General features: G+C 39.3%; 1 protein-coding gene across 1 annotated transcript in view; it reads left to right on the top strand.

Moving 5' to 3' along the window:
* The first annotated feature begins 989 nt into the window (after window positions 1–989).
* The window catches only part of AKAIN1 (A-kinase anchor inhibitor 1), a 48,235-nt gene continuing 28,137 nt past the window's right edge, over window positions 990–21,087 (top strand). The window contains exon 1 of the mRNA XM_059139494.1: window positions 990–1,100. Coding sequence (XP_058995477.1) covers window positions 1,085–1,100 — 16 coding nt within the window. The 5' untranslated portion in view covers window positions 990–1,084. The remainder of the gene's footprint in view (window positions 1,101–21,087) is intronic.

Below are 21,087 nucleotides of genomic sequence, written 5' to 3'. Positions count from 1 at the left end.
GGGTAACAGCTAGTCTGGGCTATCCACACTACACAAACATTTCTTGGGGGAACTAGATAATGACTTAAAAATGAGCAGTGAATTAGAAGCATGAAGGGAGTGCGAGTCATGTCCCAGTCACTTTAGAACTGGGTGTGTATGGGAGGCCCAGTTCTCAGTCGGATGAAAGTAGGGGAAGTACTAACCTTTCTTGATCAGTCTAAGGGCTGTTCTCATACTTGAAGAGAACTCTTTTGGCTCAACCTTTTATGGAGTGTGTGAGGGTCTCAGTGAACACATACCTCACTGAGGTCTTTCTTGTGCACTGGCCAGCCCTACTTTCTCTAAAATGATGACCTTGAGAGCCTCCGAGTTTAGGAGCCTCAAAGTTTAGGCCAGTTCAGCCTCCTGGGGGGTGGGGCCTGATAGGGGCGCCCTCTTCACGTGCTCCAGTCACCCTGTCCTTCCCTCTAGCTCTCTTTCTGACGTTAGCAGCGGAGACTCAGAATGAGGGAGGAGTCAGGGACCCCAAGGGCCCATTACTTGGAAGCCCCACCCCTCTTTTAGAGTCACCCAACCCGGAGAACTCAGAGTCATCCTCAAGAGTAAAGTTCTTTGAATTATATATATATAAAAGGGCAAACCCACTCTAAATGTCAGTCCAATATCCACGGGGGCGAGGGACAGCAGGTAATTAGAAGCAATTAGCTGTCCCCCTGCCGGGAAGCCGGGCAATTACCTTTTTCTCTCTTCCTCTTCCGTCCTTCCTTCTCCCGTGGAAGCGATAGAAGTGTTTTGCTCCCCAAGCAGCAGTGTACGCTGAGCTGGCACAGGAATGAGGGATGAACTGAGCAGGATTCGGTCTCCTCCTCCCGCCGCCGCGGTAGCCGCCGGCAGAGCAGTGCATTGTGGAGGGTGAACGCGCCGCAGCCACTGGAGCTGGCTTCCCGGGATCGCGCGGCGGGGAGCTGTCCGAGGTGCTGAACGTCCCGGCCCCTGCACGCCCATCGCGCCCATCTGACCCCTCCAAGTCCTGGCCTTTCTCCCATCCCTCCGTCTGCCTGTCTATTCTCCTCACCTAGGGGCGTAGCGTCTGGAGGAAATCATGGTGTTCGCTCCAGGTATACCTGCACCTTGCTTTTTCACCAGGTGTCCAGGCGGGGATCGGGGAAGAGAAGGGAGAACATAGGGAGAAAAGGCCTTGCCTCCCATCTGCGGGTTTTGGAGTTACTGTCTGGAAACTAGGGGCGGGAGAGTGCCTCTGTGCAGTCTTCGCCTCTCTCCCCAGTCCCGTCCCATCTGTCCTCTAACCATCCCCAGCTCTAGTCCCGTCGCTGCTCTAGCCGCCTCGTTCCTCCACATCCCATCGGAGCTCAGGCACCTTGAGAATTGGGACCTTTGCCAGACACACAGGCGCCTACGTGGGCGGGAGGGTGGAGAGATCCGGCCAGGAGTCCTGGGCTTCGGGATACTTCGGTGGGAATCTTGTTCTCTGCCACTTAACCCTCTGCAAAAGTGGCAAAGTAACCCGGTTCCTCCCGATGTCCTGAGGAAAGAAGTGGGTGAAGCCCACGGGAGTGGGACTAAGGGCAGAGGAGCGTTCCTCCTCAAGGAATTCGACCTGAAACTCTGGCAGGAGGCTGCAGCTCGGAAGCTGCTACTGCGGCGCCGCTGGCTGTTGCAGTGTGTTTTACGAGCTGGCAGTGAAGGACTTTGGTCCTTTTGCTGCTATCTGTGGCTACAAGTTGGCAAAGAGTCAGATTTGCCTGCAGTTGACCGGCTTACTGGTGTGTGCATGTGTGTGTATTTGAGCAATGTCTGTGTAAGTTGAGCATTGGGAGAAAACATGGTCATTGTTAACCTAGGAAGCTGTCTCTAGGGGGTACATACAACAAGGTCTTTCTCTCAAATTCCAGGCTCTGCTTTCATTAAATACTGCTGTGGGGGAAAATGGAGTATGGAAAAGAGTAGAGGAGACTAAGACTCTAAGTTTGTTATGGTTCTTTCACTTGAAAGGTTTGTTTGCATTTGCTGTAGCCATTAGACCTCAGGTAGCTAGGGAGGAAAAGTATAATGCAATTTTAGAAGGGAAGAATTGAGTCTGGGTTAACTTGAGAAAGGGAAGTTCCCCCTCCCCACCCCCAAACAGGATGTTAGCTGAGGAAGCAGGAGTGAATTTCTGTCAGTCCTGACACTCACCACAGGCAGTGACTCAGATGATGACTTAAAGGAAAGTCCAGAGGCCCTTCTTCTGACCATTTCAAATTATTCAAGGGGGGAAGTTGTTCTGTACAGTGAAGGACATTCAATCAGCATAGGACCTATGAAGTTGAAAAAAATAGTTCTTGGTAGCATTTATAAACTACTTACCATTTTGTAAAGCACTTTTATGCCATTATTTCATTTGATTTTCAAATTATCCTCTGAGGGATGCAATATTTCTCTTTTATCAGCCCCAGGGGGGCTGATTTCGGATAGTCTTCCCAGCCTCAGCTGGAATTTTCTGGGTCCTCTGATTCTCTCAGAACCTATCTTCTTGACAAAATGCCTTTTCTGTCTCAGGGTAGACGCTTTTTTGGACGAGGGTCAGATATAACCCCAGGGAAACGTCCTTCCACTTCTGGGGTGAAGATGAGCTAGTGTTGTCCAGAGTTAGGGTTGTTGAGTGAAGTTAACCAGGCATTTTCTAAAGGCATGATTGTGAATGAAAGACTGTGCAATGAGCAGTGAGTAATTCCTGGAGAAGACTGAACAGAAGCAGACTACCGTTTGCACAGGGCTTTACTTTTCCATTTTTCTTCTAAGTTTTGTATTAGTTTTATTTTTTTTACCCCTGAAGGGAATGTAGAAGTTATTCATAACTGTCAGAGATGGTATAAATTGACCTGGATAGGATATGTTACAGAAACCTGTGGGGAAACACTTTTTGGGTCATTTCTTCAATTTCGAGTTTTTCTTAAAAATTATAAGCATTCTGGGACAATAAGAATAGGGTGCTAAAATATTGTGTTAACTTACCTTTTCATCTACTGATCATATGTCTTCCAACTCATATAGTGATTTTATTCTGAAAGAATATCAGAACAATGAATTGTTTTTGAACTCTGCCAGATTTTCATCATTACAGCCTCATTTCTAGGACTGTTGTTTTTCTAAATCTCTATAATCAGGAATCCAGATGTTTTGTGCTAGTCAAGGCAAATACTCCTCCATTTTCTCCAAGCCACCCAGGAAGGGAGGGAACAGAGGCATGCGCTATGATTATTCCAAAATTAATAAGGTAAAATAAAGTAATAATCCACAATGAATATAATAAGTTTACATGGAACTGTTTATAAAATTGGGTCAGTGGGTACTGTGCCCTTCTAAACCCATTGTAGCTCTTTGGGTTTTAGAAAAGGGAAACAAGAATCCTGAGGCCTACTTCTGGCCTTGCCTATGTGGATTGACCTGCTTTGAATGATTCTGCTGCCTCTTCACTTACCTTAAAGGCAAAGGTGAAAAGTTACAGAGATTCAGGAAGCAATTTTCAGTCCCGAAGTACATGTAATGAAGGAGAAATGATTGTAAATTTATATAACTCTACTTAGGATTCACTCTTATTACATGGTATAAAACAAACTTGCAGTCTCTTGTTTCAATTAGTCTACAGATTATAAGGAATAGGGGTTAAGCTGGGCAGGGTCTTTGAGTGTTATCTTGGTTCACATAGTGCAGACAACTCAATTCTATACTTTTCTTCCTTCTTATACCATTCATAGACTTTGTAATTTAGGGGGATTTTTATTTTATGCATTTTAATATTTAAACTCCTTACTAGTAAGGGACAGTGACTCCTAATTAAATAAGGATTCAGTTATCTAAAACCTATCATGCATTTCTTCTTCTCTCTAAGGGAATGGTGCAAAATTAGTAACAGTTAAATGAGTAATAAAGTATAAATATATTAATTTCTCCTTAAGTGACATCTATCCTTAAATATAGATTAAACTAAGCTGGGGCACATGGCTGAGGCAAAAAACAAAATGAGACCCCTTGTTTATCCTGAATCTCTTATCCATTTCTCCTCCTTCCTTTCCCCACAACTGAAGGTGGAATCTTTGTAAAATAATGTGAGAAGATTTAGAAGCATATCAGCAATGCCAAATGAAAGAGGGTAAACACAACCAATATGGAAAAATATGTTGGCCTGGTGCATAGCACTAAATTGACCCAAGTTTCTTAGTTTGTGGCTATGAAAAAGCTTCCGTTTGGGAGGAAAAAAGTTTTGGGATGTCTGGAGTTTACATATGGTGCTGGTTTTGGGGGGCAGAAATCAAGGCATTATTATGCATTCATGGACAAAGTCGAAGTAGAAGAAAGAAGAAAAACCAATGGGCATTGATGTTGAAAAGTGAAAAAGAATTCAAGAAAATTTCAGCATATTTCTTGGCCTATTCCAGGGTGAGAAAGCATATGTCCACAGATTTTAATGTTTTTTCAGTGCCCTGGTTTCATCCAAAGAATTTCAGACTCTGAACAATCAGATTAACAACTCCTTCTTCCTTGAAGAAGAGCTAATAAAGAATAGATTGTGAGGGGTGCGTGGGAGGCTTTGTGAGTTAAGCCTCTGCCTTTGGCTCAGGTCATGATCTCAGGGCCCTGGGATCGAACTCTGCATCAGGCTCTCTGATGGGCCGGGAGCTGCTTCCCCCTCTCTCTTTGCCTGTTGCTCTGCCTGCTTGTGATCTCTCTCTCTCGCTCTCTCTCTGTCAAATAAATAAATAAAATCTTAAAAAAAAAAAAAGAAAGAATAGGTTGTGAGATATAAAGTGAAAACAGAAATTTCCTTATCCTTGGGCCATCCCCCACATACCCTATTCAAGAATTAATGTAACTCTTTTGTGGATAGGTAATATATACTTGACTTGTTTGGATTTCCTTCAAGTAACATGTATTATCAAGAGAAAGATCTTTCTTCTCATTCATGAATTAGATTAGGTATGATAACAAGGATTTCAAGGTGAAATAAAAATGGTGTCATTGTAAACAATTGAATAGCCAGGTTCTTGACTTCTAAGATTAGTTTCAAAAACCTTTAGCAACAATAGTTCTACAGAGAGCTATTAAAATATCTAAGAAAATATTTATTGCAAGGTAATTATAACTTTTATTTATTTGTATAAACCTCTTACCAATTGCTGAGAGATCAATGAATAAATAAATGATATAATAGACTGTCCTAACTTTAAGGTTTATAAGCTGCCAACTTGGGCAAAAAAATTATCTTCTGTTAGCATAAATATTTTTTACTTTTATTAATTATTTTTATTTTATTAATTATTTTTTAAAATTACCTACGGTTAAATAGACTTTAACAAGTTGACTTTAGGATACGTTGTGAATTATGGGTTAAGGTTTATTTTTTATATGAATATTCGAGTATTGTTTTATTATTTATTTATTTTTTAAAAGATTTTATTTATTTATCTGACTGGAAAAGATCACAAGTAGGCAGAGAGGCAGGCGGGGGGTGTGGGGAGCAGGCTCCCCACCAAGCAGAGAGCCCGATGTGGGGCTTAATCCCAGGACCCAGAGATCATGACTTGAGCTGAAGGCAGAGGCTTTAACCCACTGAGCCACCCAGGTGCCCCACAGTTATTATTTTTAAAAAAGATTTTATTTATTTATTTGAGAGAGAGAGAAATACAGAGAGGGAGAGGGGAGAAACAGACTCCTCACTGAGTAGAGAGCCAATGCTGGGCTCAATCCCAGGACTCTGAGATCATGCCCTGAGCCGAAGGCAGATGCCACACAGGTGCCCCTATGAATCTTCAATTATCCTAATACCATCTGTTGGCAAGATAATATCTCTCTGTTGAATTGCCTTTGTAACTCATTAAAAGTTAACGGGCTATATTTCTGTGGGTCTATTTCTGGTCTCTATTCTATTTCATTTATCTATATGTCTATCCTTCCACTAATACTATGTCATCTTGCCTTAGAGTAAGTCTTAAAATTAAAATTAAGTAGTACAATACTTTTTGTTTTTCTCTTTCAAAATTGTAGTTCCTTGGACTTGCCACATAAATTTAGAATAAGCTTGCCTATATATACATAAAATGAAATCTACTGATCAGTTTGTGGAGAATTAATATCTTAACTATGTTGATTCTCCAGTCTATGAACATGATAGTTCTCTTCATTTATTTAGTTCTTTGATTTCTCTCATTAGTATTTTATACTTTTCAGCCTATAGATCTTGTGTATGTTTTGATAGATTTATACCTAAATTTTTTTTGGAGGGGGGTAGTTACTGTAAATGGCATTTAAAAACAATTCAATTTCTAAGAGTTCATTACTAATATAGAAATACTTTTTTTTAAATCTTAATCTTGTTTCCTATGATCTTGCTTATCTCTCTTATTAGTTGTAGGAGCTAACTTGTAGATTTCTTAGGATTATTTTTAAAGATTTTATTTATTTATTTCATAGAGATAGAGGGAAAGAGAGTGAGCACAAGGAGGGGGAACTGCAGAGGGAGAAGCAGGCTCCCCGCTGAGCAGGGAGTCCTATGAGGAACTCAATCCTAGGACCTGGGATCACGACCTGAACCCAAGGCAGTCACTTAACAGACTAAGCCACCCAGGCACCCCTCTTCTAAGTTTTTATTTAGGCACTCATCTTGTTTGTAAATAAGGACTGTTTAATTTCTTTTCCAGTTTTTTTGCATTGGTAAGGGCACTAGCTCGCTATTAAATAGAAATAGAGTGGAAATTTTAATTTTAGGGGAAAGCATGCAGTCTTTCACCATTAGGCATGATGTTAGCCATAGAATTTTTCACTGATGCTTTTTATTAGGTTGAGGAAGTTCCTTTGTAGTCCAAGTTTGCAGTGAATTTTTATCATTAATAGACATTGAATATCATGAAATTTTTTTTTTGCTTCTAATAATATGTAATGTTGGTTTTCTTTTTTAGAGTATTAATGTGGTGGGTTACACTGATTGATTTTCAAATGTTGAACCAGCCTTACATTCCTGAGATAACACTCATTTGATTATGATTTATTGTTCTTTTCATATGCTGAAGGATTCAATTTGTTAATATTTTTTGAACAATATTTTGGTCAGTGTTCATGAGATATATTGGTCTATAGTTTGCTTTCCACATACTATTTTTTTTTAAAGATTTTATTTATTTATTAGACAGAGATCACAAGTAGGCAGAGAGGCAGGCAGAGAGAGAGGAGGAAGCAGGCTCCCTGCAGAGCAGAGAGCCCGATGCGGGGCTCGATCCCAGGACCCTGGGATTATGACCTGAGCCGAAGGCAGAGGCTTTAACCCACTAAGCCACCCAGGCGCCCCTCCACATACTATCTTTATCTGGTTGTGATATCAGTATAAGGCTATCTTCATAAATAAGCTAAGTATTTCCGCCTTTGATTTTCTGAAAGTGTTGTAGATTGGTATAAATTCTCCCTTAAATGAATTCATCGGTGAAACCATATGGGCTTAGAATTTTCTTTGTGGGAAGCTCTTTAAACGTGAATTCTATTTCTTTAATAGATACAGGACTGTTCTGTTAGTTTGGGGTTAGTTTTGGTAGTTTTTACAGAAATTGGTCCACTTTATCTAATTTACTGGATTTGTGTGAACAAATTTGTTTGAAATACTCTCTTATCTGTTCAATACATGTAGGATTTATAGTGCTATCTTCCTTTCATTTCCAGTACTGGTAATTTCTGGCTTTTTTGTTTGTTTTTTGTCAGTTAGGCTGCCGGAATGTTAATTTTTTATCTTTTCGAAGAAACATCTTTTTGGTTTCATTGATATTCCTTAATGTTTTTCCTATTTTCGATGTCATTGATTTCTGCTCTTTATTGTTTCCTTCTTTCTACTAGCTTTAACTTTATTTTGCCCTTCTTTTTCTAGACTTAAAATTAAACTTAGATTATTTATTTTAGATCATTCTTTCTTCTAGTATAGACATTTAATGCTGTAAATATTCATCTAAACAGTTCTTACAACTTTTAATGTATTTTTATTTTCATTCAGTACAAAATGTTTTGTAATTTCCCTAGATAACCTCTTCTTTTCCCCATAGATTATTTAGAAATACATTGTTTAGCTTCCAATTACTTGGGGATACACTACATATATCCCTGTTATTGATTTCTACTATAATTCCATTATGATCAGAGAATAAGCTTTCTGTGATTTTAGTTTTGTTTAATTTGTTAAGGTATGTTTATGAGACAGAATATGGTATATTTGCTGTATGTTTCATGTGCACCAAAAAATGTATATTTTGCTCTTTTTCGATAGAATGCTCTATAAATGTCATTTTGATACAGTTGATCACTAATATTGTTCATTTCTTCTATATCCTAACTCATATTCAGCTTACTTGGTTTATTGATTATTAGGCATGAAGTGCTGAAACTTCTAGCAAAAATTGTGGATTTTCCCATTTTTTCTTTTGGTTTGACACTTTTTGCTTTATGTATCTTGAAGCACTTTTATTAGAGAGACAAAAATCTAATAGACTGTTAGGTCTTTCTGAATTGACTCTTTTATCATTTAGTAGTGTCCTTCTTTTTCTCTGGTATTTCTCTTAGTCTGTAGTCTCTTTTGACTTATAATAATATAGCTACTCCAGCTTTCTTTTGATTAGTGTTTGTATGGTACTGTCAATCCTCATTATTCACAGACTCCATATTTGCAAATTTGCTTCTCAGCAAAATCTATTTGTAAAATAGATCAATCAAAATCAGTACTTGCAGCACTTCCTCTGCCATTCAAGGACATGTACAGAATGGCAGAAAAAATTGAGTTGCTTGACATGCATGCTCCCAGCTAAGGTTGAACAAACAACACTTTGCCTTCTTACTTTAGCTCTCATACTATAAACAAATGTGTTTTTTGTGGTCTGTTTGGTTTTTCACACATTTATACTTTTTGCTGGTGATGTCACTCTTTAGTGTGGTCCTCAAGTATAGTGCTGAGGGGTTGTCTAAGATTTCTAAGTAGAAGAAGGTAGTGACATGCTTTATGGAGGGAAATGTTAGATAAGCTCCCTTCAGGTATGAGTTACAGTGCTGTTGGCTGTGAGGTAAATTTTAATAAATCAACAACATATATTAAATAAAGTGTCCTTAAACAGAAACACACATAAAACAAAGTAACGTATTAATCAGTTGACTAAAATGTTATAACCAGAGGCTCATATGTACCTAACCCTGTATTTCTCTTAGGAACAATGGTTCCATATTTGCTAATTCCCTGTTTGCAGCTACTTTATGGAACACAACTTTTGTGAATAATGAGAATAACCTGTATATTATTTCCTATACTTTTATTATTTTTTAAAATTTTATTTGTTTATCTGACCCAGAGAGAGAGAGAGAGTGAGACAGCGAGCACAAACAGGGCAATGGTAGGCTGAGGAAGAGGGAGAGATAGTCTCCCTGCAGAACAAGGAGCCCAATGCAAGCCTCGATCCCAGAACCTTGGGATCATGACCCGAGCCAAAGGCAGACGTTTAACCAACTAAGCCACCCAGGTGCCCCCATCCTTTTGTTTTTAAGTCACCTTGGTCATTGTATTCAATGTGGGTTTCTTGCAGACAGCATATTTTTGGGTCTTGCTTTTTAATCAAATATGTAGTTTTAAAGGTTTAAGTTCGTGGCTGACTGCCTGTATGTCTTTCTCTTATTATTACTGTGTTTTCTAATTTCCCATTATTGTTTAATATTAAATAATATTTTAACATTTGAAAATTTTTGTTGTTAGAGTTTTAGAAATTTTAATAGGCATAGATAATCTAAAAGAAAACAAAAATCACAACATTACCCACCACTGTTGATATTTTATGTATAACTTCTCAGACCTTGTCTCTATGAGTATAGCTCCCACTTTTCTAAACAAAAATATTACCTTGGCATGCATAATACTTTTTGACATGATTGTTTACACATGCACTGTTACCATATTTTCATGCCATTTAGCTGTCTAATACATATAATAATAAAAAAAAAAGAAGACATGGAACAAATGTTGCCATTATCCCCCTTTTTACAGATGATAAAAGTAAGACTCAGAATGTCTGACCAATTTTATGTTGTGGAACCAAGATTTGACATTGGATCCATTGACCTCCTAAAAATAGGATAGTTTTTAAATACATAGCAGGTAATGAATAATATGTACATTAGGATTAGAGACAAAGAAAAAGAGATAAAGCTGTTCTCCTGTGGAGAAAATCTGCATGTTGAGAACCCCTTCTTCCAAATTAGAGTTTACAACTCTCAACCACACAGAAATGGGCTCTGTGCTTTCACACTTCTTGGATTCTTCATCTACTCCAGGCTGCTGCTGTTGGTGATAGAGGGAAAGAGTGGACAGACAAGATTGCCAAAAGTTGACCAGGAGGGAAAGAAAAAAAAAAAAAAAAGAGCCAACAAATTTACACAATGCTTGATAATTTTCAAGCCACAAGGTGCTGTATGCAAGATAGTCTTTGAGTTGAAATAAATGGCATTGGAATAAGTATTGCCTCTCCTTCTCTGTATAACTGATGAGAATATTTCACTTATTCCAGAGCAATTCAAAGATGACGCAAAGTTGGTTGTTGCAGAAGCATGGATTTAAGGACAGTTAGGTGTAGACTCCAAAAGCTTACCTCTTCCATGTCTACACTTAGTGCAATTGGGTAAGGCATCCAATCTTGATGATTTGCTGAGTTGCAAAATGAAGATCATAGTACCTATTTTCCAAAATGTTAATGAAGATAAAGATGAAGTGTCTGGTCCACAGTAGGCTACATGGTAGCTATTACTGATGTTATTGTTTAAAAAGGAAATGAATAGTAATGTGTTTTTATATACATATTCAGGGTTATGATTTCAAAATTGGACCATCAGTCTTGGAAAGCTCTACAGTTAATTTTCTTTTTGCAGAAGAAGACTGACTTTCAGGTTCAATATGTTACCTGGGTAGAGGTTATTGAACATTAAAGCCAAGTGCTATGACAAACTGAGTTGATGATAAAGCAGATGTCTGAGTGCGTCCTGGGATGAATAAGTTATGAATCATGAAAAGTTGCTGTTTAAAAGCCAGCAGCTGCATGCTTGAAAGCAGATGGCCATCTTGCTGATCTGAATAATCCTGATATTGTCTAAATTTAAAAGCTGAATGGTAATTTTCTGGTGAGGATATAAAGCATTATGTTTTAATATTTAACTATTTAATTAGGGTAGATTTGTATTTTGAATATGATGTTTTATTTCATATTCTCTTTGTCTTTTGTGTGTGTGTGTGTGTGTCTTTTGTCATAGCCACACACACATTCTTAGATACTATTCTTTGAATATTATCTTTGGTCCTACATGAATCTTCTTGGGAAGAAAGTTTTTCTTCTTCTTTTTATAAAGATACTTTCTTGGTGAAACAACCACAGTCACTAACCAGAGATAGGGACAGGTGTTAGAGTTTTCCTTCAGAAGTTGTTCTGACTTGCAATATTACTTTGAGTTAATTAACCTGCTTCCTGTGCCTCTTTTTCAATCTTTGTCTAAAAGCCACCCTCAACATCTCAGAGGGTTCTCAGTGTGAACATTTACTTGACAGAAGAGATAAACATAAGAAAAGGGAGGGCAGCTAACATTTGTAGAAGACACATTGTGCACTGCGTGTATCCCATGCATTTTTCTTAATGCTAGGAGCAACTTTATAAAGTACATGCCAAATTGTTTTTCTTTAACTTGTCGCTAAAACACTGTTTCATGTTTCAAACAGTGACAGATAATCTATTTGCTGAAACTAGTAGGCAAAAATGCAATGCTTTTTCCCATTCCTTTAACATTTTTTTTCTTTAAAATGAGAGAAATAGTGTTTATGGTACTCAAGAAATATGCTCAAATTAGGAATGTGATATCTCCATTGTGGACACCTTGCATAAACTGTATGAGGGATCTGTTTGATGTTTAGACAGAGAGACTTCATAGAATCCATATCTTGTGTTGCCTGACATAAGCTGTTAATATTTTTTCTCTATAGAATTTATTTCTAACATTCTTGTGTACTTATTTCTGCCTCTCCACTTTAATTTTACATTTTTGTGGGAAGGAAAAATGAAATTATATGTTTCTTGCAGCACCATAAATGAGATTTTGATCACCCCTGACCAGGGAATTTAGAATGAAATTCCCTATAGTCTTAATTGCAATCTGACTCATGTTTCAGAATAGATTATTTCACCACATCATCAGGCCATGCTGTACAAATCAATAAATAATAGTTGTTTTGCTCTAAAAATAACTTATGTTAAGAAGGACAAACATTATAGCTTCATTTATCTTGCCATTCTTTCTTGTGTCTATAAGGCGATACCAGTTGGGTGGCCCCAATCAGTATTTATTAGACTGGAACTCAGTAAAAAGAATAAGCATGACCCTTCTCCACTCAGAACCTTGGACCAGAGCAGATCCCCTTAGGAAAGGTCGGGTGCAGCTTGGCTTGGGGAAAGAAATGTAGTAACCTTTGTAGGAACAGAACTGGGGATATCAAGAAAGGTCATCAGTAAGTGAAGGGGGAGGGGGTATAATACTTTATATATTTTCATTCACTGATTCAAGAAACATTCACAGACTCTCCTCTGTGAGCCAGATGCCCTGCTCTGTGCTCAGTGCTAGGACTTCCTCATAAATATGCATGTACAAAGATTAGGGTCCCTTAACTGAAGAGTAGAGAGTAGAGGGGGTCAAGAGGAGAAATGGGTCAATTCTGTAGGGAAGGAAGTGACCGTCTTGCCTGGGTCTGATTCCTTCTGGGAAGCCTGCCCTGGGAATGGTTGAAGACTTACTTCAATAGAGAAACCCTTCTCTCTGGACCATTTTTTACTGCCACTGGGCTGGCTGTGTGTAAGAACCCTGTTTGTGAGTGCTGGAGTGTAAGACTGGGAGGCATAACCAGGTAGAAAGACAGAGTCTCTTTTGTCTTGTCCTTTTAGGTACAGATGTGCACTTTATAAGGAAATAGTCTCAGGTGCTTGGTGGTTCAGTCAGTGAAGCTGCTGCCCTCAGCTCAGGCTCCCTGCTCAGTGGGGAGTTTGCTTGTCCCTTTCCTTCTGCCCACCTCCCTGCTCCTTCTCTCTCTCTCTTCTCACAGTCTCTTTCTCTCTCAAATACATAAGTAAAATCTTAAAAAAAAAAAAAAAAGAAAGAAAGAAAGAAACAGTCTCTATTATCCTGAAATGACAATAAGGATACCCCCAAGGAGACTTGAAAGAAAACTCTTTTAAGAGGAGCAGAGGTATTAGATCTGGGCCTGACTCTGGCCTCCAAAATTTATCTTTGTTTCAGGTCATCTCTGTTTAATGACCACATGACCACTGCCACCACTAAGATGGGGTGAGGGTGTTCTGTGCTCCCTTTAAAGCATTGCTCAACATTTCTTTTCCTTTTCTAACCTATAGCTAAGGAAAACTTATTGAACACTAGGGGAAAACCCAAAGGAAATGAGCATTCAAACATACTAAAAGGATCAGGATTTTGATCTGGCAATAGACATTTTACTTCTTGGTCCCTATTCCTGCCCATTCCATCACTGTCTGTGCTGGACCTCAGGATTTCTCAATGCTAGCTACACATCAACATTACCTGGGAAGTTTTTTTTTTTGTTGTTGTTGTTTTTGGTTTTTTTTTGTTTGTTTGTTTTTTGTTTTTTTAAAGATTTTATTTATTTATTTGACAGACAGGGATCACAAGTAGGCAGAAACACAGGCAGAGAGGAGGAAGCAGGCCCCCTGCCGAGCAGAGAGGCCGATGTGGGGCTCGATCCCAGGACCCTGAGATCATGACCCGAGCCGAAGGCAGAGGATTAACCCACTGAGCCACCCAGGCGCCCCTGTTTTGTTTTTTTAAAGACTTTGTTTATTTGAGAGGCAGAGAGAATGTAAGAGAGCACGAGTGGGGTAAGGATCAGAGAGAAGCAGACTCTCAGCTGAGCAGGGAGCCCGATGTGGGACTCAATCCCAGGCTCTGGGATCATGACCTGAGCCAAAGGCAGGTGCCCAATGAAATGAGCCACCCAGGCAGCTCTACCTTGGGAGGTTTTGGAATATATTGATGCTCTGGGTCCTACCCAGACTGGTAATATAAAGTAAAATCTCAGGTTGTGTGCTCTAAGCAAGCATAAGTGTTTGTTAAAGGCTCTCTTGGTGGTTAATTGTGCATTTAGGCTGAGAACCACTGATCAAACTTCCAAGAGCAAGCACAATAGGTAGGCAGCTTGTCTGGTTTCTTATACTCCTATTTCTTACGTATCTTCTCTTCTCAGAACAGGGCACATACAAGTGCTTTGTATACATTGGATGAATGAATGGGTGGATGAATGGACAAGTGGTCATCTTTCTTTTTACCACATAGTCATCCTATTAAACTAAAAACCAAGAGAGGATTTTAACTCTCCTGCCCCTCTGGGGCCTTCCCACCCAAGTGCTGCTCTGGTTTGAGGAAGATACCTCTTCTGGTCATTGACAGGACTGTAGGATTGTCACTGATTAAAAGCTGGTGGTGTCTTCTTCCACTTGTTTGTGGTGAGAACTCAGTCACTCAATGGTCATAGCAGTCATACTACCAGAATTACACACATCAGTTAACAGGAGGGTCTGTAGATCCACAGGCAGATGAGTCCTACTGTAGTTAAGCAAGGGAGTCAAAGTTGAGTAAGCTTAGTACTCCAGTACAGGGCAGAAGGCAGGGACATATGGCCGCAGAGGGACATCAACCAGGGATTTGCACCAAGAACCTTGGGGGTGATATCCCTCTTGCTTGGTGGTTTGCCTGCAGGCATTACTCTGAGACAGGGTCTGGGTCACACCTGAGGAAGGAATAGGGCAGAGCCCAAGATATATGTGCCAAGGATTGCTCACCGGTGTAGACTCTGTATGCTCTCCAGTGACATTCTAAATAGCTTTTCCTGTTCCTACAATAATCTTGGTCAAATGGAAAAATGGGGATAGCTTTCTTGGCTCCACATTTCAGAAGGGCACTTTACTGCAAATTTTAAACACGGAAGAAAAGAATCAAAGTAATATATAATCAAATCAATTTTCCTTTAGGCTTAAGATATATTTTTGTTATATAATTTAACTTAGAAGCAATTTATATATAGGAAAATTAGCATATTTATTATTTATAGAGTATTACATACAAGGTATGAGTCTGGAAATACATTTTTAATGCTGTTTAATATGCTAAGTGTCCTATTTTGTTTTGGAAATCCTGGTATTGAATTGCCTAAATGTTTTGTTATACTGTCATAAAAGGCAATTATATATATTTAATTTTTGAAATCGTTAGTCTTGAAATCTTTTAGGAAAACATAACTCAAAATTAACATATAAAGTATACAAGCCACATGCCATTAGAAAACATTACATGGCTTGGGATCAGAAACTTGACTTTAATACCAGGATTTTCTACATACCTGCTAAGTAATTCAGAAAAAGTTACTTAGTCTTCCTGAACCTCAGTTTACCTAACTATAGAATAGTAATAATAATACTCTTTCTTATCATATAGGGTTGTGATAATGATTTATAGAGAAATGACTATGAAATATGCTTGATAAAAATTTGAGTTATAATTTGCATTTACAATTTTTTAACCTTAATGAGAGGCTCACCTTGCATGAATCTGTAAGAAAAAAGTCTCATGATATCCTTAAGCATTTTCCACCTTTTTACAAGCTCTCTGTTGACCCTGCAATATGTCATTATTTTATTTTATTTAAGTTTTATTTATTTCAGTAATCTCTACACCTGAACTCATGACCCCAAGATCAAGAGTTGCACACTCTTGCAACTAAGCCAGCCATGTGCCCTTATATGTTGTTATTTTAAATATATGTTCTCAAAATTGATTTTCTTGAGAGACCACCTGTGGTGTGCAGTTTCCACTGTCTCTTTCTGCACAACATTTACTGAACTATTTTTATTTCACTTTTTAAAATGAACGTAGTCTGACAATGTGCTCTACTTTGGCTTACCTATGAGTCAGGAAGAATGGAAAGTCAAGCAATTAGGACAACCATCTTTCCTCCCCTCCCCCCCATTTCATTATTTCTAGCATCAATGATTGGCTAATATAGGGAAGTAACAAGAGGAAGGAAGACTAAGGTAAGGTCCCTTGGTCATTCATGTTTCCTAGAATGCCGTTGTCTTCTTTCTGTGTCCTAAGATATGGTTCTAACAGCAAGTGTCACCTCCTCCCAACCCCTCCCTCATTTGTAGACATAACACTTGTACTTCCTTTGAGGCTCTGAGCTTTGTTGAATTCATGATCCAATGGAATTCTGTGTTCAAAGGGCATTGCTAGAGTAATATGTCTATGCAAATGGGGTAACAAAGGAATGACATAGAGTGTGCTTCTCTGCACAGGCATATGCCTCATTGTCCCATTGAACTTCACTCACAAAACAGGCTCAATGATAAGATTATTAAGAATTTCAAGATGGCAATAAGAGAACACTAGCACAAGCACCAGACTCTTCTGAATGTGGAGCTCCGTGTGACTGCCCCAGTCACATGCCTGTGAAGCTGGCCTGGGATATGGGCATTCAGTTGTTAGAGGCTAGGGATGCACGTATATGTCCCACAGTGTCCAGAACAGCCCCCCACTTCAAGTCACTGCTGGAAAGGTTGGTATTCTGTCTCCGAAAAGCATCTGAGGCCTGTGCACAAGGACAGTTGTCTCCTTTTTGGTAGAGTTTTCCCATGATGGAGCCTGCTCTGTGTTTGTATGTGTGTGTGTATGTGTGGTTTTTTTTTTTTTTTCTTTTTTTTTGATTTGTGTTTTATAATGTCATGGTCATTGTACTGGAGACAACTACTGTCTGCTTTTTGAGGGGGCTGTTTACTCATCTATGGTCAGACCCCTTAGTACTTCATCTAATCAGGCAGTTTTCCTTACTCCTCTCTGCTGTCGGTTTACTGAGGAGGCCAGACAAGGTCTCCAAGGTGGACATTGACTGCTCCTGAATGTTGTACATGGACCTCAGTGTTTCTGCATGTAGGGCCCCCTTGAAAGGGAATCCTCAGAGCACCACCTCTCCTACACAGATAGACACTGGGAGAGGTAGACCTCAAGAGCTTGGACCTGCTTATGCTGTGGTTCCCAGGGTTCTCTTAGCCAGGCTGGACCATCTTCAACACCAGAGTCCACAGCACTTTTGTAACTTCTTACAAGTCTGAAGGTTCAAAAAAAGTCTGTGGGAGATGGGGGGAGGAGGTTTGGGAGAAGGGGGTGGGATTATGGACATTGGGGAGGGTATGTGCTTTGGTGAGTGCTGTGAAGTGTGTAAACCTGGTGATTCACAGACCTGTACCCCTGCGGATAAAAATATATGTTTATAAAAATAAAAAATTAAAAAAAAAATTAAAAGAAAAAAAAAAAGGTCTGTGGGAGAAAAGCTGGTTTAAGCCACCAGGACACTGAGGGCAGGGAGCAAAAACAGGGATAGAATAAATGCATCAGTGAGGGGAGGCTCTAGGCAAGTGTTTGGAGCATCTTTCTTGGATTTTGTTCTTCATGTGCCAGGAAGAGTACTAGGAGCGGGTGAACAAAATATACCAGACAGCCTAGAAGTAATCTTGTGCTCCCCTTTTCTGGCTGTAATCCCATTTCTAGGTCTTTAACCATGAAAAGCAGGTGGCAGAGGAGGGCCTGTGCCTAGGAAAACCCAGGTGGGACAGGTGTTTGCTGCTTTCCAGCACTACTGTGGTCAAGGGTTTGGTGATCACCAACCCCACTATGCTTCCGTTCTCCTAGAACTCAGGATTGTTCTATGAACCTTATTTCTGAATTCCCAGTGTGCACAACAGAGTTTCATTCATATTAATTATTTATTAGGCAAATATTGTGTGCCAGACCTGGGCTAGAGCTAAACAGACATGATCCCCACCCTCAGGGGCCCTAGTATGTTTAGGCACAGAATCGAGAAAAACAACACCTGCCAGTAGCCTTGACAGGGTTTTCTCCTCCAAAGGAAAGTACATAATTTTATTCCAAGTACAATACAACAAAAGTCGATCCACTGATTTTTGGCTCATAGTCGCGTTGCCAGCTGCTTTGGTTGGACTTTCGTGTCATTGATGGCTGTTCTTCTTTTTGGACATGGGGAAAATGTCAGTATCTTGAATCAATGATTTGGAAAACAGAAAATACACAGAAATTGGAAAAGCTACAAAATATAATACAATACACACAAGGTACCAACTACAGTGCCCCATTATTTGATATTTGATTTTTGTTTTGCTTATTTCTTAAAAAAAAAGGCATTTAGCAATTGTGTTTATCAAGGAAATGCACATGTATTATGCAGCAGTGCTTTGGTCAGTGAAAGCAAGTTCTCTCTTGGGAAAGGATTTGAGCATTTTCATGGCTAGTAGTAATTAGAATGGTTATTACATTTTTATTTTGCACATTATAATATCAGCTTGCAGTGTTTTAGTGATTAAATACTTTTAACCAGTTGTGAAATGAAACGTTTCTCATCATCCTAACTCCAACAATATTTAAATACAACTTTTCACCAAATCATTTATCTTGCTTTAAAATACCTAAGTACAGTGTAAACTTTAAAATAAAAGGTACATAATTTAGATACCACCCTTCTTTTCTACTGTCATAACTCTTTTTTTCTTTGGAAGGACCCTGATCTTTAAAATCTTCATATTTCCCTCAGAGGAGTTTTACAAATATGGTACAAATGAGTAGAGTTAGACTCCATAGAAATCGCTTCTTCTAGCAGTAAAGTTTCAATTTCTTGTATTCTTGGGAGGTACAAATAGAAAAGGCCAAAAACGTCTTTCTTTTGTTTGTTTGTTTGTTTGTTTTTTAAGAGAGAGAGCAGGGAAGAAGGGACAGAGAGAGTGGGAGAGAGAGAATCTTAAGTAGACTCCACACCCAGCATGGAGCCCAATGCAGGGCTTGATCTTATGACCCTGAGCTTGTGACCTGAGCTGAAATTAAGATTTGAATGCTTCCCAATTGAGCAACCAAGGCATCCCCCCAAACCTCTTTCTTGATATGGTTTTTTCTTCTAAGATATTATCAATTGGTAACATGATTTCTTGGGAAATATAATTATATAAAACTTATATAAATATATAACTGTAAATAATTTGGTTGGATGAGATGCACCATGAAACATTACAACGGATAAGTAGGACTATGAATCCATGACTAACCATTCTTTTCATAATTACTTATTAAGGGGAAGGATAGCATAGTGCCTAAGAGCCCAGCCTGTAGAGGCAGAGTATCTGGGGTCAAATTCCATGTACAAGCTGTGTGACCTTGGGAAATTTACAGTCTCTCCTTGCTTCAGTTTTGTCATCTGTAAAAATGTGGATAAAACACATTTAAAGTGTGGATAAAACACATTTTTGTTTTATAGTAATAGGTATCGACCTTGTTCTAGTTAGCTATTATTGTATAACCACCACAAAACTTAGTGGCTTAACAACATGACACCATTCCTTTCGGCCATGAATTTTCAACCTGGGCCATGCAGGGTCAGTGGAGAGGTAGGCAAGGACAGCTTGTCTCTGCTTCACTGGGCGTCAGCTAGGATGACTTGATTCTAAAGGCTGGAGTCACATGAAGGTACCTTCACTTGCATCATTGGTGGTTGATGCTGGCTGTCAGCTAAGATCTTAGCTGGGTGCTGTTGATTGGAACAATTATATATGATCTCTCCATGGGGCCTGGGGCTCTTTACAGCACAGTAGCTGGACTCCAAGACCAGCATCCTCAGGGAGAAAAAGCCAAGTGGAAGCTGTATCCTTGGAAGTCATGCCATGTCCCTTCTATCATATTCCATTAACAGAGGCAGTCACAGATGCTTACACAAGTTCAAGGTGAAGAGAAATGGACTCCATTTCTTATGAGTGACAGCAAGTTTCTGAAAAACGTGAGGGACCAGGGATATTGCTGTGGTCAGTTTTGGAATACACAAATTTCTTCTTAATATAGTTTCCATGAGGACTAGAGGAGTCAATTTATACTTAAAATGTTTAGCACATATCAAATAGTAAATGAGTGTGCTGGTGGAATTATGGAGTATGTAAAATGTGCTCAGGACTGTGTAAGTCTTTTGGCTAGCAGAAACTCAGAATTCTAGAGTTGCCAGTCTAACTCCTGTTTTAAACATAAGGACACTGAAGTCCAGAGGTTAAGTTGAGCGGCTATCCAATGAGAGAACCTGGGCCAGTAGACCAAATGAATGCTTCTTACTTAAGGTCAGACTAAGAAGTATGGAAACTGGGCGCCTGGGTGGCTCAGTGGGTTAAAGCCTCTGCCTTCCGCTCCGGTCATGATCCCAGGGTTCTGGGATCGAGCCTCACATCGGGCTCTCTGCTCAGCGGGGAGCCTGCTTCCCCCGCCCCTCTCTCTGCCTGCCTCTCTGCCTACTTGTGATCTCTGTCTGTCAAATAAATAAATAAAATCTTAAAAAAAAAAAAAAAAGAAGTATGGAAACTTAAGAGAGCTGGCAATCATGGAAATAGACCTCTAAGTAGTTACTTAAGTCCAGTATTGAATCCTCTGTCACCAGAGATCCTTAGGATCAGAGACCTGATTATACAAGGAGCCAGTCTTCTCTCTACTTTTGGCATATTTGTGTTCAGTGACAAAGTTGGCTTTTGGCTTTATTTTGTGATTGATAGGATCGAATGAATTTCAGCCCAAGTTTCTAGTACACATTTTTGCCATATAATGTATACTAGGCTGTATTTTTGTTAAATATCAGAATATTTTAAATGTCTCAAGTGTGTGGATTAGTAATACAGAGGGTGTGCCGGGCTTAGGTACAAATACAATTGTACCCAATGTAAAATTTCAAATTGTTACAATTTTATTTATTTATTTATTTATTTGTCAAAGAGAGAGAGAGCGTACAAGCAGGCAGAGTGACAGGCAGAGGCAGAGAGAGAAGCAGGCTCCTCACTGAGCAAGGAGCCAGATATGGTACTCGATCCCAGGACCCTGGGATCATGACCCGAGCCAAAGGCAGCGGCTTAACCAACTGAGCCACCCAGGAGTCCCCAAATTGTTATAATTCTT

Source organism: Mustela lutreola, chromosome 11, assembly GCF_030435805.1.
Source record: "Mustela lutreola isolate mMusLut2 chromosome 11, mMusLut2.pri, whole genome shotgun sequence".
Taxonomy (NCBI): Eukaryota; Metazoa; Chordata; class Mammalia; order Carnivora; family Mustelidae; genus Mustela; species Mustela lutreola.
This window is presented reverse-complemented; position numbering and strand designations above follow the sequence as displayed.